Here is a 21,118-nt window from a genome sequence, read left to right as displayed (position 1 = left end):
AGCTAAAAATCGGGCTGTTACATAGCTCAGTCGGAGGGAGCTGTATCGGAAGCCAACAATGTGAGGTAACAAAGTGATGGAGTAGAGAAATGGGAGTGAAAGTAAAAGGCGATGTATCACATATGATTGGATTTCAGGTAACGTTTAACCTACGAACGGATTCTTTTTTCCCACCATGGGAAAGTGGGACCATTAATGGCAGGTGGTGGTTTCAACCTGCTAGTTAAAAATAAATAAAAAATCTTATTACTTATTTTATTCCATTTTATGTTTTTTACTATTTCATCTCCTTGCTGGAATAAAAAACTGATTCACATGCTTGTCTCTTTACTCCTGTACCCTTTCCCCATCAACACAAAGAATACTACTATTTTCTATCATCCATCATGAATGCTACAGGCAAACGACCCATTTCAGCATTCTTCTCATAACTCAAGTTTAACTCAATCTCTTTGTATAACAATGATGGATTATTATCATGACAGCTCCACATTCCTCTTTTATAATCTTTTTACTCTAAAACTAACACCCGTTCTCATGCTAAACGCCACCTGGATTTCAACCCTCTAGTATAAAAAAAATTGTTTTGGACTTTGATCTCATATGATTTGACAAAAACGTTGATGTATCACACTGGCTTTTAATTTAAAAGGTTAATGGTGCTTTACCCCAGCAATATATGACACTTTTGGTTTTGTCCTTTGTAAAAAGAATAGATTTGGTCCTAATAAAATAAAGATTCTTCACGATTGCCCCTAAGCAATTTGAGTTAGCAGAATTTCTGATGTGACACTAACGTGACTTTTACTTTTTATTTTTTAATTTTTTTTAGATGCCACGCGTAAAAAAATATTACACGTAATTTATAATTAAAAAAAAAGAAAATAATAATAATAATTGTTTTTTATTAATAATTTAAAAAGACAAAATTATTTTAAAAGAAAAACAAAAATTCTTAAATTCAATCTATTTCTTCTCTTCTATTCTTCGTTTTCTTCTTCATTTACAATTTTGACGTGTATAAAACAAAACCCTTTTTCAATCTCCTCGCTTCTCTCAACACAGGTAAACTGATTCAATCGATCTCTTCTTCTTCTTCTTCTTCTTCTTCAATTTAAATTCACAAAACCCTAAATTCGATGTTAACAATTGTGATTGAATTCCGTGAATGAATCAGATTTTACAAATCATTTGGAATGGTGGGAGGCGGTTTAATCAAGCTGAAGACATGGCAGAAGACAGCTGTGACATTAGGTTCTGCAGTTGGAGCACTTTTGGATCCACGAAGAGCTGATTTGATAGCAGCTCTTGGTGAAACAACTAGAAAGCCTGCCTTTCAAAGGGTTCTTCAAAGGATGAAATCTTCCCCTGAAGGAAGGCTCGGTTCTCCAATTTTTAGTTATTTTCATGTTCTTTTATTCTTTCAACAACATGTTTGTTTTCTTTTGGAATTTAAAAATTCTACAAGGATGATTATTGCTTCATTCTTCAGATTAAAGGGGTTATAGATAGTCATCACTAATACCAATGCATTTGCTTTTACAACCTTACCTTGTTTGACAGGCAGTACTTTTGGAGCGCCCTCGTGTTGTATCTACGAATGTAGGACATGCTTGGGACCTGCCAGCTAATACATTTGGTGCTGCCTATGCTAGATTTATGGGATCCAGGAATTTTTCACCAGATGATCGACCTCCTGTGCGCTTCATGGATACAGATGAGTTGGCCTATGTTGCCATGCGAGCTCGTGAAGTCCATGACTTCTGGCATACCTTTTTTGACCTTCCTACTAACTTGATTGGGGAGTCAGCGCTAAAGGTAATTGAGTTTGAGCAGATGCATCTTCCTATGTGTGTCATGTCTGTTTTAGGAGGCACAACAAGATTCAGTGAAAAACAAAGAAAATTGTTTTATCAGCACTACTTCCCCTGGGCTGTTCGTGCTGGCACACAGTGCAATGATCTCATGTGTGTATATTATGAGCAGCATTTTCATCAAGATTTGGAAGATGTTCGCAGAAAATTGGGAATTATTCCTGTTCCAGCTATTCCTTGACTCAATGCTTTCCGAGTTTATGAGTTTATGTTTATTTTTCTGGTTATTATAGCTGATGGTAGAATAGTGCAATCATATTTTGTTTTTTAATAATATCCAGTGCAAAATCTATCTCCAATATTTTAGTTAGTGACTTTTATATAGGTTGGATTTTATCAGTGACTTGTATATCATGATCAATTTAAATAGACTTACGAACACAGGCTGTGTTCAGTTTTATAATCCACATTTCCTATAGTGATTCTTCAACCAATATAATTGTAGCCAATGGATTTCATGTATGACCAGTTATTGAAAGGATGATTGCCTATATCTGGACGAAATCTTATCTATAACTATACCGTGGCTGTCAAAAGTGCTGGATCGTGCTGCACTCGCGGAAGAGCATGGCATAGCAACGGCTCACCGTCACAGGAGTCACTGACTCACTGGCGTGTCAGGTTTTGGCTCAGTTTCACAATGCAGTTTGAGTATGGAGTGTGGACAGACACACCAGAGATGCAAATGTGATGGTAGCTTGAAAATCTAAAAGCACGCTTAAAATCGTTTTAGTGGATAGTAGGGGCATGTTTTGTGTTTTAAAATTTCAATCAAATACCCCTCATGTCAATTGCTTTTTTAAAAATTCCCTTGATGTCAATTGTTACCTGAACTATATAAAACAACAAATAATCATGATCATTATGTCACCACTCATATTCATTCTTTTTTTTCTTTTTTTAGCTTTTGTAAATGGTTCATTTGTAACGTTGGTCTTTTGGTTCCTCTAATTACTTTTTATTCTAAAAAGCAACCTTTATCTCCCGAAACATTTAAAAACAAGAAAAATATCATTCAAGAGTTATCAGGCTCAAGTGATTCATCACCCATGTCGTTTGTCTGGGTAAAAACTAGGACTGATTTTGGTGATGAGTATCAGTGATGGGTCCACCTTATACAAAAATCAGGGCAGCTGTCCCCACCACATTATTTTGCTACTAATTATTGAATGATATTAGTTTTTTTTTTCCGGGGGAAATGATTTTAGCTTTTATTCACTAAAAATTAACTGCTGCCCCTGTTAAAATGGTGTTAAAAATTATATATTTTTTATTGCACGATGGTGTTTTATCAAAAAAAAAAAATCAAAATGGTGTGAGATAAATTGTAAAATTGGTGTTTGATCACATGCATAAAAAATATATATTTTTGATTGCATTTTGTACAGGTAGTGTTGAAGAAACAAATTAATGAGGAATGCTAGCAACACTCACTTTTAAATACTCTCTTTAACACCAACTCTTTTATTAGATGAAATCAATGTATGTCCCACCACTTTGTGTTGGTTCAATCTTCAAAGTGTAGACCCACAATGATTTAAACCAATAAGAGAGTGAGTATTAGAGAGAATGTTTAAAAGAGAGTGTTGTTAGCATTACTCCAAATTAATATGTGAAGACACGTTAGAATTGTAATATGTAGATATTGATTTTCCTTCAACGTTTTGAAATATATAATGATAGAATTTTTTAAATGTTTGCTAAACAATTAACGATGTCATCATTTTACTGCTTATACATTGATGGATTTTATGAAAAAATGGTTTTTTGACATTAAAATTTTGATGTCGAATACGGTGGATGTTCTATGATTTCTATGTGTGGTTTTAAACACTTACATTGATGTATTCCATGAAAAATGGTGTTTTGACATTGAAATTTTGATGTCGAATACAGTGGATGTTCTACGATTTCTATGTGCGTGAAAGTTATACAAGATACAAAGTAAACTTGAGATGAACACAGAATGACACAGACAATGTCTTAATATTAACATCATGTGTTAATTGGTTTTAAACGTGGAAACAAACACACATTAGTAAAGTATTAAAATCTGTCATAGTCATGACAGCCACACTAGGGAAAGATTTCACCAGCTATTACTTGACTGGAAACCAAGTTTTGTGCATTTGATAATGTGTCAGAGATTATTCGCATGACTAGCTTTCTTCTCCAACGTGTAGAAGGTGAACCGTGGATGTAATTAGCTCATTTGTTGATTGCCAGGGAAAAAAGTGTGTTCACAATTAATTACATGGAATACGTTTCATTTAACTGATGTTGATAGATCGTGCTAGATAAAAAGCAGTAAAATTTCTTTAGACAATTGAGATTAAACACCGTGCTAGATAGTAAGTAACATTTCTTTAGGCAATTGAGATTAAACTGTCCAAAGATAAATGAACAGTTCATGTGATCGCATGATCAAAACTTCGTTACCACCAATAATACCTGAAAAAATCAGTTAGCATTAATTTTGTTCGGAATGAATGCTATGCTGATAATGTAAACAAATAATTTTTATTATATTTTATTATGCAAAATAGACAGCTAGTGTCAATAAGAGAGACCCTCTAACTCCCATGTTATATGGAAAATCCACCTCTCTTTTAGGGGGTGGAATGGGATGGAGCGGCCATGTACATTTTGCAAATATGGAATTCAAGAGCAATAACAAAATTGCTACAAACTCCACAATGATGAACTCAAGAGAGTCGGTGAAGTGCAAAATTAAAGTTGAGAAGATCCAAGGTCCGCAGTTGACATTGATCCTGGTGACCGACACATCCTTCTTCCGCATATATCCTTCTTCCCCTACTGCTCCCCTAGTGGATAAATTTTAAAACAAATAACAAATATCAGGAAACGCAAGAGTTGAACAAAACTGATGAAATGGCTACTAAGAAACATTGAATCACAAGGAAAACAAGCTTCTGGACCTAACTTTTAAATTCATCCATATCTCTAATTTCCAACAGATTTACTACTTAAAAGAAAGATAAAAAAATATGCCTATTTGTCACATGTCAACCATGACATTCACCAAAAGATCAGAACACCATGCATCTATTCTTTCACAATCATCTACAAAAGCTTTCTACCATAGGTCAACCCAAGGGCACCATATATCTATTTCTGTAAATCCGTCATTTTCCACACAAACATATGTAAATAGAAAAAGATAGAGTAGCAACCAACTTCAATAGATTATTGCCCTTTTCAATTAATGATGTACATGAAAATTGGTTACAGGTTCAGATTGTTCTCCTCATCTGAACTTTCCCCGTAAATCACCGCATCTTGTCCTTCCTCATTGCCACTAACATGATCGCTGTAGTAGCTGCTTTCAGATGTACTCATAAAAATTGATCCATCTGACGTGTGGTTGCTAAATTGTGATAACAGACTTATATCACTATTCATGTCAGTATCACATGTCTAGACGTAGCTGCAACACAATCCAGCAAGATAAAAATTAGCAACTTTCAGAATGACGATTTTTGAAACAAAAAGCCCTCGACCCTATTCGAAAGAATATCTAACCTTCCTTCTGATGGATATTCCGCCACCACACGCATACCAGGCCTTGCTTCCAAAACCTGCTTTATAGGCATAATACTGCAACATATAACCACAAATATGTAATTAAATACACAAAGAAACGAAAACAGTCATTCAGAAAGTTAAAAGAATCACATCAATAAATGATAGTCATTTACGTAGAGTTGTAGCACCTGCGATACCAGTCAGCTTCACATGCTAAGCCTTCCCTATTGGATATGTCCTGTTTAATGGCACGAGTGAGAAATTAAATCAAAATTGAGAATCGAGAAGAAACTCTACTCTCATTTTTAGCAATGTAAACATTTCCATGTACCCACAAGATGTTTAAGCAATTTGAATTCTCCTTCAAGAACCGCTATCAACAACCTGGCAACTTCGATCTGCCCATGAATTATCAGCATTTCAGAGACAGTTTTGGAAATAAAATATGGAATCCACCAGAAATCTATTATAACCCCCACCTCTTTGAGATGCATGCAATCCCTTAAAATTAAGACCTCGAGGAAATTCCCACCATTGCAGCCTCCAAGGTTCCTGAAAAATCAAAGTTTTATATTTTTTGACGTATAAAATCTGAAGGGCTCTTTCAAAGTATTGTAAGAAATAACTAACTTCAAGAAACTTCCTGTGATTGAATATGATGATGAAAAATCAACATATTGCAGTTTCCGAAATCCCTGCAAATGCAATTTGAAATTACTACAAAATATGGGGCTTTACTTTTACTCGGATAAAAATAAGAATTATTAGAATACAAAGTAATTTTCTAGTATTAATGGCACAAACATTAAAACAGAAACTCTAGCTTTAAATACCACATAAGTAGATATCAAGAAGATATATTTGCCACTGCTTTCCTCTGATACTCTTTGGTTCAAATGAGGAAAGGGAAAATAAAGTAATTTACTATCTCCTTCCTAATTTGGCTTGAGGCAATTTCTGGACACATGTGTGTGCCATTGCAAAAATATTATTCAGACAAATTGAATTTGCATACCAGCTATTAAAAGGTGAAAAGAAATCAGTAGATTATAAAACTCACATCAGAAAAGTGCAAAAATGACAACAAAAAAAACAAATTGAGTCCGCCGGCTTTTCCCTCACAGACGCCTCAACGAACTTAAGTATAATGTAGACATCAACGTAATATATTGGTGGGAAAATATACCCCCTCCAGCTTCGAATACAAGTAACAAAAATAATTTACGCCTATTAGTAAGTCTTTTAACTTTATTGGTGTAATCTAAATATAAATATACTCTGCAAAATGTTCTCCATCCGAACAATGATATCATTAAATAGAGCACATTTCAATGAATTTTGCTTATATTTTGGACCACCAAACTTGTGATTTTTGTTGTTTATATTTGAAACCAGAGGGTCTATTTCAACAAATATATTTAAAAGGTAGAAACTCCCAATATTAACATGTTAGAATTTTATTGCATGGGCCAGTTGGTGGAGTTTTATGGACTAGGCTTCAATGGTCAAACCAAGAATTTGAACCAGCCAATGGATTCTAGATCTTCTTTTCCTTGTAAACAATTTAGCCTTCTCTATTCTACCCAATGTGTGACTTGTTTCTAACATACCAAGACACCGCCACAGTTCATCAAAACCTCCAATGGGTACACAGTGCAGAAACTGTTGGAAATGAGAACTTAAAACAAACACTAGAAACTAAAAACATACCTTAACAAGTATACGAACTTTACAATCATGTAGCTTAAACCCTCGAAGAGATAAAGAAGTTAGATGAGGACAATTGTTTACTAGCTCGGAACAGGTTTGTGTTTTCAAGCTGTCATCTCTACCTGATGATTAAATTGAGATAAGCAGGGATACAAAGTGTAACGCCCACTTTCGCTTAATCGTTTATTTAATCGAGTTTAGGCAATTATATTATAATTATATAGTATATGCATGATTTTGATATGTTTTGATGATTTGTGGTAAATTTAGTGATTTGATTGATGACGTGATAAGTTATGAGTTTTGGAGGATTTGATAAGGATATGAGATTTATTTTATTGTTAAATAGAATAAAGATTTGAAAATAATATAAAATATTTAGTTGAGGGCTGTTTTGATATTTTAGATAGTTTTGGGGGAGAAAGTGAGATAAGATAAGTAATTAAGAGGGGATATAAAAAGGCTAGACCTAGTTTTAGAAAACATTTGTTGTACGTACGTTTTTGGAGAAAAGGGAGAAAAAGCCAAGTCTAGAGGAACCAAGGGAGAGTGCTGCGATTTTCTTCATACAAGGTAAGGGTGAGACTAATAATTCAATAACGTTGATTGCTGTAATTCTGATGATTAAATGACAAAGTTAGGATTGATTTAGAAAAGTTTGGAAATTAGGTCAAAACCCTAAAAATTGATGATCAAACGGTAAAACCTGTTTAGATTGATGTAGAAACCGTCTTTTAACCTTAGAACATGTTTAGGATGGATTATGGAATCAAAATTAGGCTTTGAACCATGTTGTTTGATGGATTTTCGAGAAAACCCTTAGTCTGCCCGTGCTTCTGTTCATCGCTCGCCACGGCGAGTGATGATCCTCGCCTCGCGAGTGATGAACTTCATCGCTCGCCACGCGAGCCCTTTCCCTTCGCCTCGCGAGTTGTTTGGTGCAACTCGCCATGGCGAGCAATGCCCTTCGCCTCGCGAGTTGTGTGATGCAGCTCGCCATGGCGAACAACCCTTTCTCGCCTCGCGAGCCTAGGCAGAGTGCATGTCATATTTTGTGTTTCGACATTTTTAGTTGGACCTTGGATGCCATAGAGTGCCTGAACATACCTAGTATTGATTAGGAATGAATGTAGGATCAGAGGGAACCCAGAACAACATTAGTTTGGGAGATGAGTGGTACTCGTGGCGAGTAAGAACTCTCGCCTCGCGAGTACAACCAGAATGTACTTGCTTGAGTGTTTGTGCGATCTGTGTCGCACGTGTTGATCAAGAGCGAACCCCTAGTTGGTAATAAGACATAATGATGACGTTTAATGCAGTCTGTAGAGTTGTTTAAGTTATGTTGATATTAAATGGACATGAACTAGTGTATTGTATATTCATGCAAGATACGAAGGTTGATATTCCTGATATTTATAAGCTAATGACATAATGATATCATCTTGTTTATGTGACCTGTTTATGCTGCTTCCGTTATTTAACTAAGTGCATAAGTTTATGATGAAGTTAGCTCCAAATTATTGGATGCATGTTGATATGTTGATTACGATGTTTTTATTCATAAGTGTCCATGCATAGCATCTCATTGAGCTTAGTCCTCACCACGAATAATAGGATCTTTGTCCTCCGCACGTTTTATAGGAGCTTTGTCCTCCGCACGATTAAAGTATATTAATACTTATGATGACGATTGGTACCACATGCATATAAGGAGTCTAAGAGCATTGTCGCATTGTCATGATTGAGATGCCTTGTTGATAATGATTGATTACGTGATTATGTGATAAATGATTATGTTATAACTGTTTAGCAATTATGCAATGTTATTTAAGGATGATTATGATGTTAATTTATGATTCGCAATTGCATTGATTAATGTTATTTGATTATGAAATCTCAACCCTTCTGCTTGAAAATGTTGCCCTTCGTATGGGTAACTTGCAGGTGATCGTGCTTAGTGTGCAGTTTGCTTTCGTGAGTTGGCCTTGCCTTCACTGTGTCGTCTAGGTCGCTCTGATACGTAACGGGACGGGGTTTATGTTTATACATGCTTCATTCTATTACGTGACTATTATGTTGTTTTTATAATGTTATGGATTATGATTATGAACTATTTGATGGGGCCTACGTGCCAAAACGTTTTATGAATTATGATTATGATTTTCCGCTGCAACGTTTAAGATATTGGTTAAATTGTTATTTAACTGTTGGATTACGATATATGTGATATCCCGTTGTTTGATGTTTACTCTGATAAATGTTATGTTTTAAGGATTTTTAAATATTGGGAAAACGGGGTGTTACAATTGGTATCAGAGCAGGTCGGTCCGTCCGGTCAATTAGAGAGTCGTGTCGAGTCTTAGTAATATTTATATTACTATCTTATGTTGTTGTTGCTACTTTTGAAGAATCTCGGAAATGGCTGGAAGAAACGATGCTGCGTTAGCTGCTGCTCTACAAGCTGTTGCCCAAGCTGTGGGACAACAACCTAACGCAAATGCTGGTGCGAACGCTGAAGCTAGGATGTTGGAGACGTTCATGAAGAAGAACCCTCCGACTTTCAAAGGACGTTATGACCCTGATGGAGCCCAGACGTGGCTTAAGGAGATTGAGAGGATTTTCCGGGTTATGCAGTGCACTGAAGATCAGAAGGTGCGGTTTGATACTCATCAGCTAGCCGAGGAAGTTGATGACTGGTGGGTTGCTCTTCTGCCTACCCTTGGGCAGGAGGGAGCTGTTGTGACTTGGGCTGTTTTCAGGAGAGAGTTCCTGAGAAGATACTTCTGGAAGATGTTCGCGGGAAGAAGGAGATCGAGTTCCTTGAGTTGAAACAAGGAAACATGTCTGTGACAGAGTATGCTGCCAAGTTCGTGGAGCTGTCAAAGTTCTACCCGCACTATAATGCTGAGAATGCTGAGTTCTTGAGATGCATCAAGTTCGAGAACAGTTTGAGGCCCGACATCAAGAGGGCGATTGGATACCAACAGATTAGAGTTTTCCAGGATTTGGTCAACAGCTGCAGGATCTATGAAGAGGATACCAAGGCTCACTACAAGATAGTGAATGAGAGGAAGGGCAAGGGACAGCAGAGTCGTCCTAAGCCGTACAGTGCCCCTGCTGATAAAGGGAAACAGAAGATGGTCGATGTTAGGCGGCCTAAGAAGAAGGATGCTGCAGAGATTGTGTGTTTCAATTGTGGTGAGAAAGGCCACAAAAGCAACGTCTGCCCTGAGGAAATCAAGAAGTGTGTCCGGTGTGGCAAGAAAGGTCATGTTGTAGCTGATTGCAATCGTGCGGACATTGTGTGCTTTAATTGCAACGGAGAGGGTCACATTAGTTCACAGTGTACTCAGCCTAAGAGGGCGCCGACTACTGGTAGAGTCTTTGCTTTGACTGGTACTCAGACAGAGAACGAGGATCGTTTGATCAGAGGTACTTGCTATATTAATAATACTCCTTTAGTTGCTATTATTGATACTGGTGCTACGCATTGTTTTATTGCTTTCGATTGTGTTTCTGCTTTGGGTCTTGATTTGTCTGATATGAATGGAGAGATGGTTGTCGAAACTCCAGCTAAGGGTTCGGTGACTACTTCTCTCGTATGTTTGAAATGTCCTTTGTCTATGTTTGGTCGTGATTTCGAAATGGATTTAGTTTGTCTACCTTTGAGCGGTATGGATGTGATTCTGGGTATGAACTGGTTAGAGTACAACCACGTTCTTATTAATTGTTTTAGCAAGTCAGTGCATTTCTCTTCCGTCGAAGAGGAAAGTGGTGCGGAGTTTTTATCTACTAAGCAGCTGAAGCAACTGGAACGCGACGATATCTTGATGTTTTCGTTAATGGCTACTTTATCTATTGAGAATCAAGCAGTGATTGATAGGTTACCGGTGGTGTGTGAATTTCCTGAAGTTTTTCCAGATGAGATTCCTGATGTGCCTCCAGAGAGAGAAGTTGAGTTTTCTATTGATCTTGTCCCTGGAACGAAGCCGGTCTCGATGACACCTTATCGTATGTCTGCTTCTGAGTTATCTGAGTTGAAGAAACAGTTGGAAGACTTGCTTGAGAAGAAGTTTGTTAGACCGAGTGTTTCACCCTGGGGAGCGCCGGTTTTGTTAGTAAAGAAGAAAGATGGTAGTATGAGGCTATGTATTGATTATCGACAGTTGAACAAGGTAACTATCAAGAATATGTATCCACTTCCGAGAATTGATGATTTGATGGATCAGCTAGTGGGTGCACGTGTTTTTAGCAAGATTGATTTGAGGTCAGGTTATCACCAGATTAAAGTAAAGGATGAAGATATGCAGAAGACAGCTTTCAGAACGCGTTATGGTCACTATGAATATAAAGTTATGCCTTTTGGTGTTACCAATGCACCTGGAGTGTTTATGGAGTATATGAATCGCATCTTCCATGCATTTTTGGATCGGTTTGTGGTTGTGTTTATCGACGATATTTTGATTTACTCCAAGACTGAAGAAGAACATGCTGAGCATCTGAAGATTGTTTTGCAAGTGTTGAAAGAGAAGAAGCTTTATGCTAAATTGTCTAAGTGTGAATTCTGGTTGAAAGAAGTGAGTTTTCTAGGCCATGTTATTTCTGGTGATGGAATTGCAGTGGATCCGTCTAAAGTTGAAGCGATATCACAGTGGGAGACTCCTAAGTCAGTTACTGAGATTAGAAGTTTCTTGGGTTTAGCTGGTTACTATAGAAGGTTTATTGAAGGGTTTTCTAAGTTAGCTCTTCTGCTAACGCAGTTGACTTGTAAAGGTAAAACTTTTGTGTGGGACGTTCATTGTGAGAACAGTTTCGGTGAATTGAAGAAGTGTTTGACGACTGCTCCAGTGTTAATTCTGCCGAAGTCTGATGAACCTTTTGTGGTATATTGTGATGCGTCCAAGTTGGGTTTAGGAGGTGTACTTATGCAAGAAGGTAAAGTGGTAGCTTATGCTTCAAGACAGTTGAGAATCCATGAGAAGAATTATCCTACGCATGATCTCGAGTTGGCGGCCGTAGTCTTTGTATTGAAGATATGGAGACATTACTTGTATGGTTCGAGATTTGAGGTGTTTAGTGATCACAAGAGTTTGAAGTATTTGTTCGATCAGAAGGAATTGAATATGAGACAGCGAAGATGGCTTGAATTGTTGAAAGATTATGACTTTGGTTTGAATTATCATCCAGTTAAAGCTAATGTTGTTGCAGATGCCTTGAGTAGGAAGACATTGCATATGTCCGCTATGATGGTCAGAGAGTTCGAATTGCTTGAACAGTTTAGAGATATGAGTTTGGTTTGCGAATGGTCACCTTAGAGTGTGAAACTGGGTATGCTGAAGATTGATAGTGAATTTCTGAAAAATATCAAGGAAGCACAGAAAGTTGATGTAAAGTTTGTGGACTTGTTGGTTGCTAGAGATCAGACTGAAGACAGTGATTTTAAAATCGACAATCAAGGTGTGTTGAGATTCCGAGGAAGAATTTGTATCCCAGACAATGAAGAGATTAAGAAGATGATTCTTGAAGAGAGTCATAGAAGTAGCTTGAGTATTCATCCGGGAGCTACGAAGATGTATCATGATTTAAAGAAGATTTTCTGGTGGTCTGGTTTGAAACGAGATGTGGCACAGTTTGTGTATTCCTGTTTAGTTTGTCAGAAGTCGAAAGTTGAGCATCAGAAACCTGCTGGGATGATGGTACCTTTAGACGTGCCAGAATGGAAATGGGATAGTATATCCATGGATTTTGTGACGAGTTTGCCAAATACTCCTAGAGGGAACGATGCAATTTGGGTTATTGTTGATAGATTGACGAAGTCGGCTCATTTTCTACCGATAAATATTAGTTTCCCCGTTGCCCAGTTGGCAGAGATTTATATCAAGGAGATTGTGAAGTTGCATGGTGTTCCTTCGAGCATTGTGTCAGATAGAGATCCAAGATTTACTTCTAGATTTTGGAAAAGTTTGCAAGAGGCTTTGGGTTCGAAGTTGAGGTTGAGTTCGGCGTATCATCCACAAACAGATGGTCAGTCAGAGAGGACAATTCAGTCGCTAGAGGATTTGTTGAGAATTTGTGTTCTTGAGCAAGGAGGAACTTGGGATAGTCATCTTCCGTTGATCGAGTTCACATACAATAATAGTTATCATTCAAGTATTGGAATTGCATCTTTCGAGGCTTTATATGGTCGGAGATGCAGAACCCCGTTGTGCTGGTTTGAGTCAGGTGAAAGAGTGGTCTTAGGACCAGAGATTGTTCAGCAAACTACTGAGAAAGTTCGGATGATCCAAGAGAAAATGAAGGCGTCGCAGAATCGACAAAAGAGTTATCATGATAAGCGTAGAAAAGATCTTGAGTTTCAAGAAGGAGACCACGTTTTTTAAGAGTCACTCCTATGACTGGTGTAGGACGTGCTTTGAAGTCAAAGAAGTTGACCCCGAAGTTCATTGGTCCGTATCAGATATTGGAAAGAGTTGGAACGGTGGCTTACCGAGTGGGTTTACCGCCGCATCTTTCGAATTTGCACAACGTTTTCCATGTGTCGCAACTTCGAAAGTATGTTCCAGATCCATCTCATGTAATCCAAAGTGACGATGTGCAAGTTAGAGACAACCTTACGGTAGAGACTTTACCGGTGAGGATTGATGATCGTAAAGTGAAGACGTTGAGAGGCAAGGAGATACTTCTCGTGAGAGTCGTTTGGACAGGAACGACTGGTGAAAGCTTGACGTGGGAGCTTGAGAGTAAGATGCTGGAGTCTTATCCAGAATTGTTTGCTCGAGGTAAATTTTCGAGGACGAAATTCTTTTAAGTGGGGGAGAGTTGTAACGCCCACTTTTGTAACGCCCTCTTTGAATTATTAGATTTATTTAATTGAGTCTAAAATTTATTAAGAAGAGGAGTTTAAAATATATTTATTTGATTATGTGATTTATTAAGTGGCTTATGTTGTTATTTAATAGATTAAGATTTGAAAATAGAAATAAGATTGAGTTGAGAGTTTGTTATGAGATTTTAGAGAGTTTTGGGGGAGAAAGAGAAATAAGATAAAATAGAAAAAGGGTTATAAATAGGAGAAACCTAGTTTAGAAAAAAACATAACGTACGATCAATTTTGGAGAAAAGGGAGAAAAAGCCGAGAGGAGGGGGAAGACCTAGGAGTGCTGCGATTTTCATCTATAAGGTAAGGGTGGGACTAACATTCAATAATCTTAAGTCATTGATTCTGAAAATTGGATTCAACATGTTGTAGGTTTTCGTTTTTGAGAATTTGGGAATTAGGGTTAAAAGTGGTTAATTGATGATTTTCTAAAATAATATTTTTGGTCAAGTTTTATATGATTTTGAGTTTCTTTTGATCTATATAAATGTTTAGACAAATTTGGGCATTGGGAAAGTCAAAATTGGGATTTTTGGGTGAAAAATTGGTTTTTCCCGAGAGCTGCACAGTGACAGCATCTTCTGTTTCATGTTCTTGCGTCATTTTTACACGTTTCCGTTTTGAACTGGGTTTTGGTGTAAAAATGAAAGTTGTAGATAATTTTGTTAGCTTTCCAATGGCTTTGATTTGGCGTAAAAATGAGTTTTTGTTTAGGAGTTATGATGAAAATACTCCAAGGAGGTCTTAGTGAATTTTTATGAATTTCAGCACAACTTTGTCCGAATTTGAAATGAAAACTGGTATTGATTGGTACAGAATTGGTCTTAGGTGTAAACACGAAAGTTGTAGGTATAAATGTTAGCTTTCTAATGCCGTTGGTTTGACTTCAAAAGGATGTATAGAACTAGAGTTATAGTCAAATTACTGCACGTAGGTCACAGTGAATAATTGAATATGATTGATGAATTAATATATGAATGTATATGTTGTGAATACGATATTGTCCATGATTGATGAAGTGTTATATGTATATATGATGTTTTAAGATGTTGATTATTATTTGATGTTGTTATACTGTGATATAATTGTATATGCATTACTTGAATTATATGTGAATAATTGAGACGTTGTTGACTTGCATTTGATATTATTATGTCATGCTGTTTTTGTATACTGTTGTGTTGCTGTTGTTATTTAACTAAGCTGCATGAGTCGGTCTAAGTTGATTAAGATGATGAAGTTCCAAATTATTGGATTATATAAGAGGTTGTCGATTTAAGATGTTAAGAGGTCGAGTCCATGCATTAGCATTTCATTGTTGGGGGCTTGATGCCCTGGGAGCCTTTTTACGCTCAAATAAAGTTGAGGGCTTGATGCCCTGGAGCCTATTTACGCTCAAAGATTGGTACCACATTCATGATTAGAAGATTAAGTTGCATAGGTCAAGAGGTTAAGTTGTCAAGTTATCAAGTTGTCGAGTTGTTAAGTTGTTAAATCATGAAATTAAAGCTGTGATTCTTTATATGAACTATTAAAGAAGTGAATTATGATATATTATTATCTATGATGAATATTATGATGATTACATGATGTTGTCTATGAGTTGTTAAATATGATTGATGATGCTTATGTTGTTAAATGTAATTGATGAATTATATGCTTAATATTATTGTTTGTGAAATCTCACCCCTTCTGTTTGCCCACCATGGGTAACTAACAGGTAACCAAGAATAGTTGATGTCGTGTGAGCTTTCCTTCTCGTGTGTCTTAGGTGCTCTGATACGTAACGGGATGGGAACTTTGTTATTGCTTTTCTATTCCTTACGTATTGTTTTTGAAGATTTATGACTATGTTTTTAGATTGGATTTTTATGAGACATTTATGAAGAGGCCTTCATGCCAAAGACTGTTTTAGTTATTGAAATAAATTCCGCTGCGAAGTATTAAAGATCTTGTATTTGAATTTTAAAGGATAAATAGTTATTTATTCAGTTTATGATTTTAAGAAAAGAATGTGACTTTCCGTTTATGTTGAAAAACTCTGATTATTTATGCGAAATTTTTATGTTGGGAAACGGGGTGTTACAACTTTCGCTTAATCGTTTATTTAATCGAGTTTAGGCAATTATATTATAATTATATAGTATATGCATGATTTTGATATGTTTTGATGATTTGTGGTAAATTTAGTGATTTGATTGATGACGTGATAAGTTATGAGTTTTGGAGGATTTGATAAGGATATGAGATTTATTTTATTGTTAAATAGAATAAAGATTTGAAAATAATATAAAATATTTAGTTGAGGGCTGTTTTGATATTTTAGATAGTTTTGGGGGAGAAAGTGAGATAAGATAAGTAATTAAGAGGAGATATAAAAAGGCTAGACCTAGTTTTAGAAAACATTTGTTGTACGTACGTTTTTGGAGAAAAGGGAGAAAAAGCCAAGTCTAGAGGAACCAAGGGAGAGTGCTGCGATTTTCTTCATACAAGGTAAGGGTGAGACTAATAATTCAATAACGTTGATTGCTGTAATTCTGATGATTAAATGACAAAGTTAGGATTGATTTAGAAAAGTATGGAAATTAAGTCAAAACCCTAAAAATTGATGATCAAACGGTAAAACCTGTTTAGATTGATGTAGAAACCGTCCTTTAACCTTAGAACATGTTTAGGATGGATTATGGAATCAAAATTAGGCTTTGAACCATGTTGTTTGATGGATTTTCGAGAAAACCCTTAGTCTGCCCGTGCTTCTGTTCATCGCTCACCACGGCGAGTGATGATCCTCGCCTCGCGAGGGATGAACTTCATCGCTCGCCACGCGAGCCCTTTCCCTTCGCCTCGCGAGTTGTTTGGTGCAACTCGCCATGGCGAGCAATGCCCTTCGCCTCGCGAGTTGTGTGATGCAGCTCGCCATGGCGAACAACCCTTTCTCGCCTCGCGAGCCTAGGCAGAGTGCATGTCATATTTTGTGTTTCGACATTTTTAGTTGGACCTTGGATGCCATAGAGTGCCTGAACATACCTAGTATTGATTAGGAATGAATGTAGGATCAGAGGGAACCCAGAACAACATTAGTTTGGGAGATGAGTGGTACTCGCCATGGCGAGTAAGAACTCTCGCCTCGCGAGTACAACCAGAATGTACTTGCTTGAGTGTTTGTGCGATCTGTGTCGCACGTGTTGATCAAGAGCGAACCCCTAGTTGGTAATAAGACATAATGATGACGTTTAATGCAGTCTGTAGAGTTGTTTAAGTTATGTTGATATTAAATGGACATGAACTAGTGTATTGTATATTCATGCAAGATACGAAGGTTGATATTCCTGATATTTATAAGCTAATGACATAATGATATCATCTTGTTTATGTGACCTGTTTATGCTGCTTCCGTTATTTAACTAAGTGCATAAGTTTATGATGAAGTTAGCTCCAAATTATTGGATGCATGTTGATATGTTGATTACGATGTTTTTATTCATAAGTGTCCATGCATAGCATCTCATTGAGCTTAGTCCTCACCACGAATAATAGGAGTTTTGTCCTCCGCACGTTTTATAGGAGCTTTGTCCTCCGCACGATTAAAGTATATTAATACTTATGATGACGATGGGTACCACATGCATATAAGGAGTCTAAGAGCATTGTCGCATTGTCATGATTGAGATGCCTTGTTGATAATGATTGATTACGTGATTATGTGATAAATGATTATGTTATAACTGTTTAGCAATTATGCAATGTTATTTAAGGATGATTATGATGTTAATTTATGATTCGCAATTGCATTGATTAATGTTATTTGATTATGAAATCTCACCCCTTCTGCTTGAAAATGTTGCCCTTCGTATGGGTAATTTGCAGGTGATCGTGCTTAGTGTGCAGTTTGCTTTCGTGAGTTGGCCTTGCCTTCACTGTGTCGTCTAGGTCGCTCTGATACGTAACGGGATGGGGTTTATGTTTATACATGCTTCATTCTATTACGTGACTATTAAGTTGTTTTTATAATGTTATGGATTATGATTATGAACTATTTGATGGGGCCTACGTGCCAAAACGTTTTATGAATTATGATTATGATTTTCCGCTGCAACGTTTAAGATATTGGTTAAATTGTTATTTAACTGTTGGATTACGATATATGTGATATCCCGTTGTTTGATGTTTACTCTGATAAATGTTATGTTTTAAGGATTTTTAAATATTGGGAAAACGGAGTGTTACACAAAGTGTGCTCAAAGGAAAAGTACGGTTGAGAAAATGACATACCTGTTCTGGAAGACTCGAAAAACAAACGCTCAATTAAGTGACAGTTAGCACTTACTGACATTAATGTTTGCCTCAGCTCAACATGACTGGAAGTTAGCAAAGCAAAATTACCATCAATAAATACATTAGAAGCAACGTTCTCTTTCTAAAGAAATGAACTACCAGAAAACATGAGGAGACAGGGATACATATACACATCAAATGCTAAAGACTTACGAGCAACAATAATTACATGTTGCAAATGAAACAAAAAACTATAAAATAGTAAAATACACCTTTCATTATTAAAAATAAATATGCATATACATCATATCCATATCAGAGCTTAAAAGAGAGCCAAAATTGAAGTCATGGAGGCTTACAGCAAAAATAATTGCCAGCCTATGGCATATGGAAATTAATAGTCCATATTCCAGATAATGAGAAATTAAACTCAACATAAAGAAAGAGTTCCATTTTCTTCATGTTTGAACAGTAACATCTTCATATCCATAAATAACTAGCAGTGGGAAACGCTTATAAGTAATGACGAAAAGAAAGGAAAGAACAGAGAGTTGAAGTAAATTAACTTACATTCCAACAATTTCCAGAGCAAGGAGAGAAGGGCACGCTGACAATGCACAACAGAGAGACGTGTTGTCCATTCTCTCAATATTGTACAGGTGTAACTTTCTCAAAAGAGCCCTACAGAAATAGAATTTAAGAGGAAATTCTAACCAAATCACTGAAAAGTACTTAACATTGAAGTCCATGAGAAACATACCCTGGTGCACCACCATCCCCACTTAAAGGGCTTAAACATCATCTTGTAAGAATTGATGATTCTCTCCCTTGACGAGACCTCTTATCATTCCATGAATAGTTGGGTGCCTCTACAATAGCTTTTCTGACTGTAAAAACCGATGGTTGACAAAATCCAAGAGGACAAGCAGTAACAGGGACAATGTAACACTCCTATTTCTATTAAAGCAATTAAACATGCGAATAATACATTTATTCAAGAAATAGAGGCTACGCCACATTCAAAATTCAAAAACCAATAAACATGTATATAAACCTCAACAATCGCAGCGGAATATAAACCAGAGTAAATCCAAGTATACATGTTATGAATCAATAAATTACATCAACATAGATGCATCAAAAATCCCAACAAACGGGTCATCTCCAAACATAACAAAAACCAAAGTAAAAGATAATCTAGACCGACACAACTAAGCCTAGATCAGAGCCGACTAAACATCTAAACACCGATATCAGAGAAAGCTCTCGATATCCACCAAGCACAATACTCACCAAGCATCTAAACCTGTACAACGTCTACCCATCCATACAGATAGGCAGGCGGTCCATAACAGATCCACTGGGGGTAAGTATTACATTATCATAATCTAAATAACAGTTAACATGGATATTTCAATTTAAACATCATGCACCTGATCAGTAATAATTACACATTAATACTTACATCACACCCCGATATCTCACATCAATATTCATCAAGCATATGAACAATTATCAATTTACAATTATTCATTCACAATCACCAATCACATTTATCATGAATAATCATTAATCACATTTCATAAACAATCACCAATTACTTGTATCATGAATAATCACTAATTATATGTATCATGAGCAAATATCAATTCACAGTTGTTCATACACAATCACCAATCATATACATCATGAACAATCACCGATCATATACATCATGAACAATCACCAATCATAAGCCATGCACAATCATTAATCATATTTCATGAACAATTATCAATTCACAAATATTCATTCACAATATCAATCATTGAACAATCATTATCAACATTCATTCATCTCATTTCATCACCAATCACATATTTCACATAGGATTCATGCTATGATATGCACTTATTGACATATAAATGCATGTGGTACCAAATCTCAACAAGGTCGTCACCTTTCGATGCCACTTGCACATCGTATGTAAGACTCACACCTGCCTTACACTAATCTCGAAGTAAAAGAGCTCAACCCTTTTACAGCAACATCGACTATGATGCATGGACATGTATAAGGACTCGATAATGCGACAACAATTCACAATCTCAACCTCAATATATAGAACAACACCCAATTATATTGATTATCTCCACAACATTGCATTATCAAGAAAACATGCCCACACACAATTAAATCATATCATTCATCATCATCACATCAACATGATCATCAATAATCTACAATGTTATACAACATCAACTATCACAAATAGTTTCATCTATCCAACATCCACTACATCCTAAGTAAGATGGCATTAACATATCAATCATTCATACAATTTCACTTAACCATATAAACGAGTCACCACACCGACTTGTAACAAAACTTCATAGACAAGTTCATATCCTTTCTTCCATATTGTAAAACCAATTCATTTTCAAAACAAAACCAAGTTAGAATTAAGCTATGATACTCTTAGAAGTTTAATTATAAATTGATTGAATAAGTTTAGGTGTTTGGAATCCATTGACATGCTTAAAAGTACACAAAAACACGAAAAACGAGGTTTCAGAATTCTGCAGAACTGACACGGTCGTGTCATCAGGACGCACGGTCATGCTCCCTTTACAGGAGAAACTGACACGGACGTGCCATCTGGACGCACGGTCGTGTCACCTCACCAGGACAGCAAAATGCATTTTTACGTTTTTGCGCATAAAATCTTGTTTCGAATCCGATTTCAGCTTCGTTTTTGCCAATGCATTCCTAACACTTAGACCATACATACCACACTTGAAAACATGACATTTAAACATTAAAACAACTTAATCAAACTCATCCCAAAATGACTTAT

At 36.4% G+C, this 21,118-nt stretch overlaps 2 protein-coding genes across 2 annotated transcripts; one reads left to right on the top strand and one right to left on the bottom strand.

Moving 5' to 3' along the window:
- The first annotated feature begins 1,098 nt into the window (after positions 1-1,098).
- LOC120577299 (ubiquinone biosynthesis protein COQ4 homolog, mitochondrial) lies at positions 1,099-2,365 on the top strand. Its single transcript, XM_039828420.1, has 2 exons — positions 1,099-1,383; positions 1,568-2,365. Exons 1-2 carry the CDS (start codon positions 1,197-1,199, stop codon positions 2,053-2,055), a joined length of 675 nt encoding a protein of 224 aa, XP_039684354.1. The 5' UTR covers positions 1,099-1,196; the 3' UTR covers positions 2,056-2,365.
- Positions 2,366-4,517: 2,152 nt separating this feature from the next.
- On the bottom strand, positions 4,518-20,963 carry LOC25493504 (F-box protein At4g02760). Its single transcript, XM_039829055.1, is given in 12 exon segments — positions 4,518-4,699; positions 5,110-5,322; positions 5,418-5,492; positions 5,594-5,658; positions 5,756-5,818; positions 5,900-5,972; positions 6,051-6,115; positions 7,131-7,252; positions 18,280-18,365; positions 18,853-18,963; positions 19,043-19,233; positions 20,946-20,963. Coding segments are annotated over 11 exon segments (1,071 nt in total). The 3' UTR covers positions 4,518-4,699; positions 5,110-5,120.
- Positions 20,964-21,118: the final 155 nt, after the last annotated feature.

The sequence above is a fragment of the Medicago truncatula genome, chromosome 8, assembly GCF_003473485.1.
Source record: "Medicago truncatula cultivar Jemalong A17 chromosome 8, MtrunA17r5.0-ANR, whole genome shotgun sequence".
Taxonomy (NCBI): domain Eukaryota; kingdom Viridiplantae; phylum Streptophyta; class Magnoliopsida; order Fabales; family Fabaceae; genus Medicago; species Medicago truncatula.
The sequence above is the reverse complement of the archived record's forward strand: the minus strand, read 5'-3'. Positions and strand labels throughout refer to the sequence as shown.

Bases quoted from the DNA above. Each gene is read 5' to 3' on its own strand.
- LOC120577299 (XM_039828420.1), top strand. From the start codon at position 1,197: ATGGTGGGAGGCGGTTTAATCAAGCTGAAGACATGGCAGAAGACAGCT. The intron at 1,384-1,567 runs GTTCTCCAATTT...TTTGACAGGCAG, and splicing joins TTCCCCTGAAGGAAGGCTCG to TACTTTTGGAGCGCCCTCGT.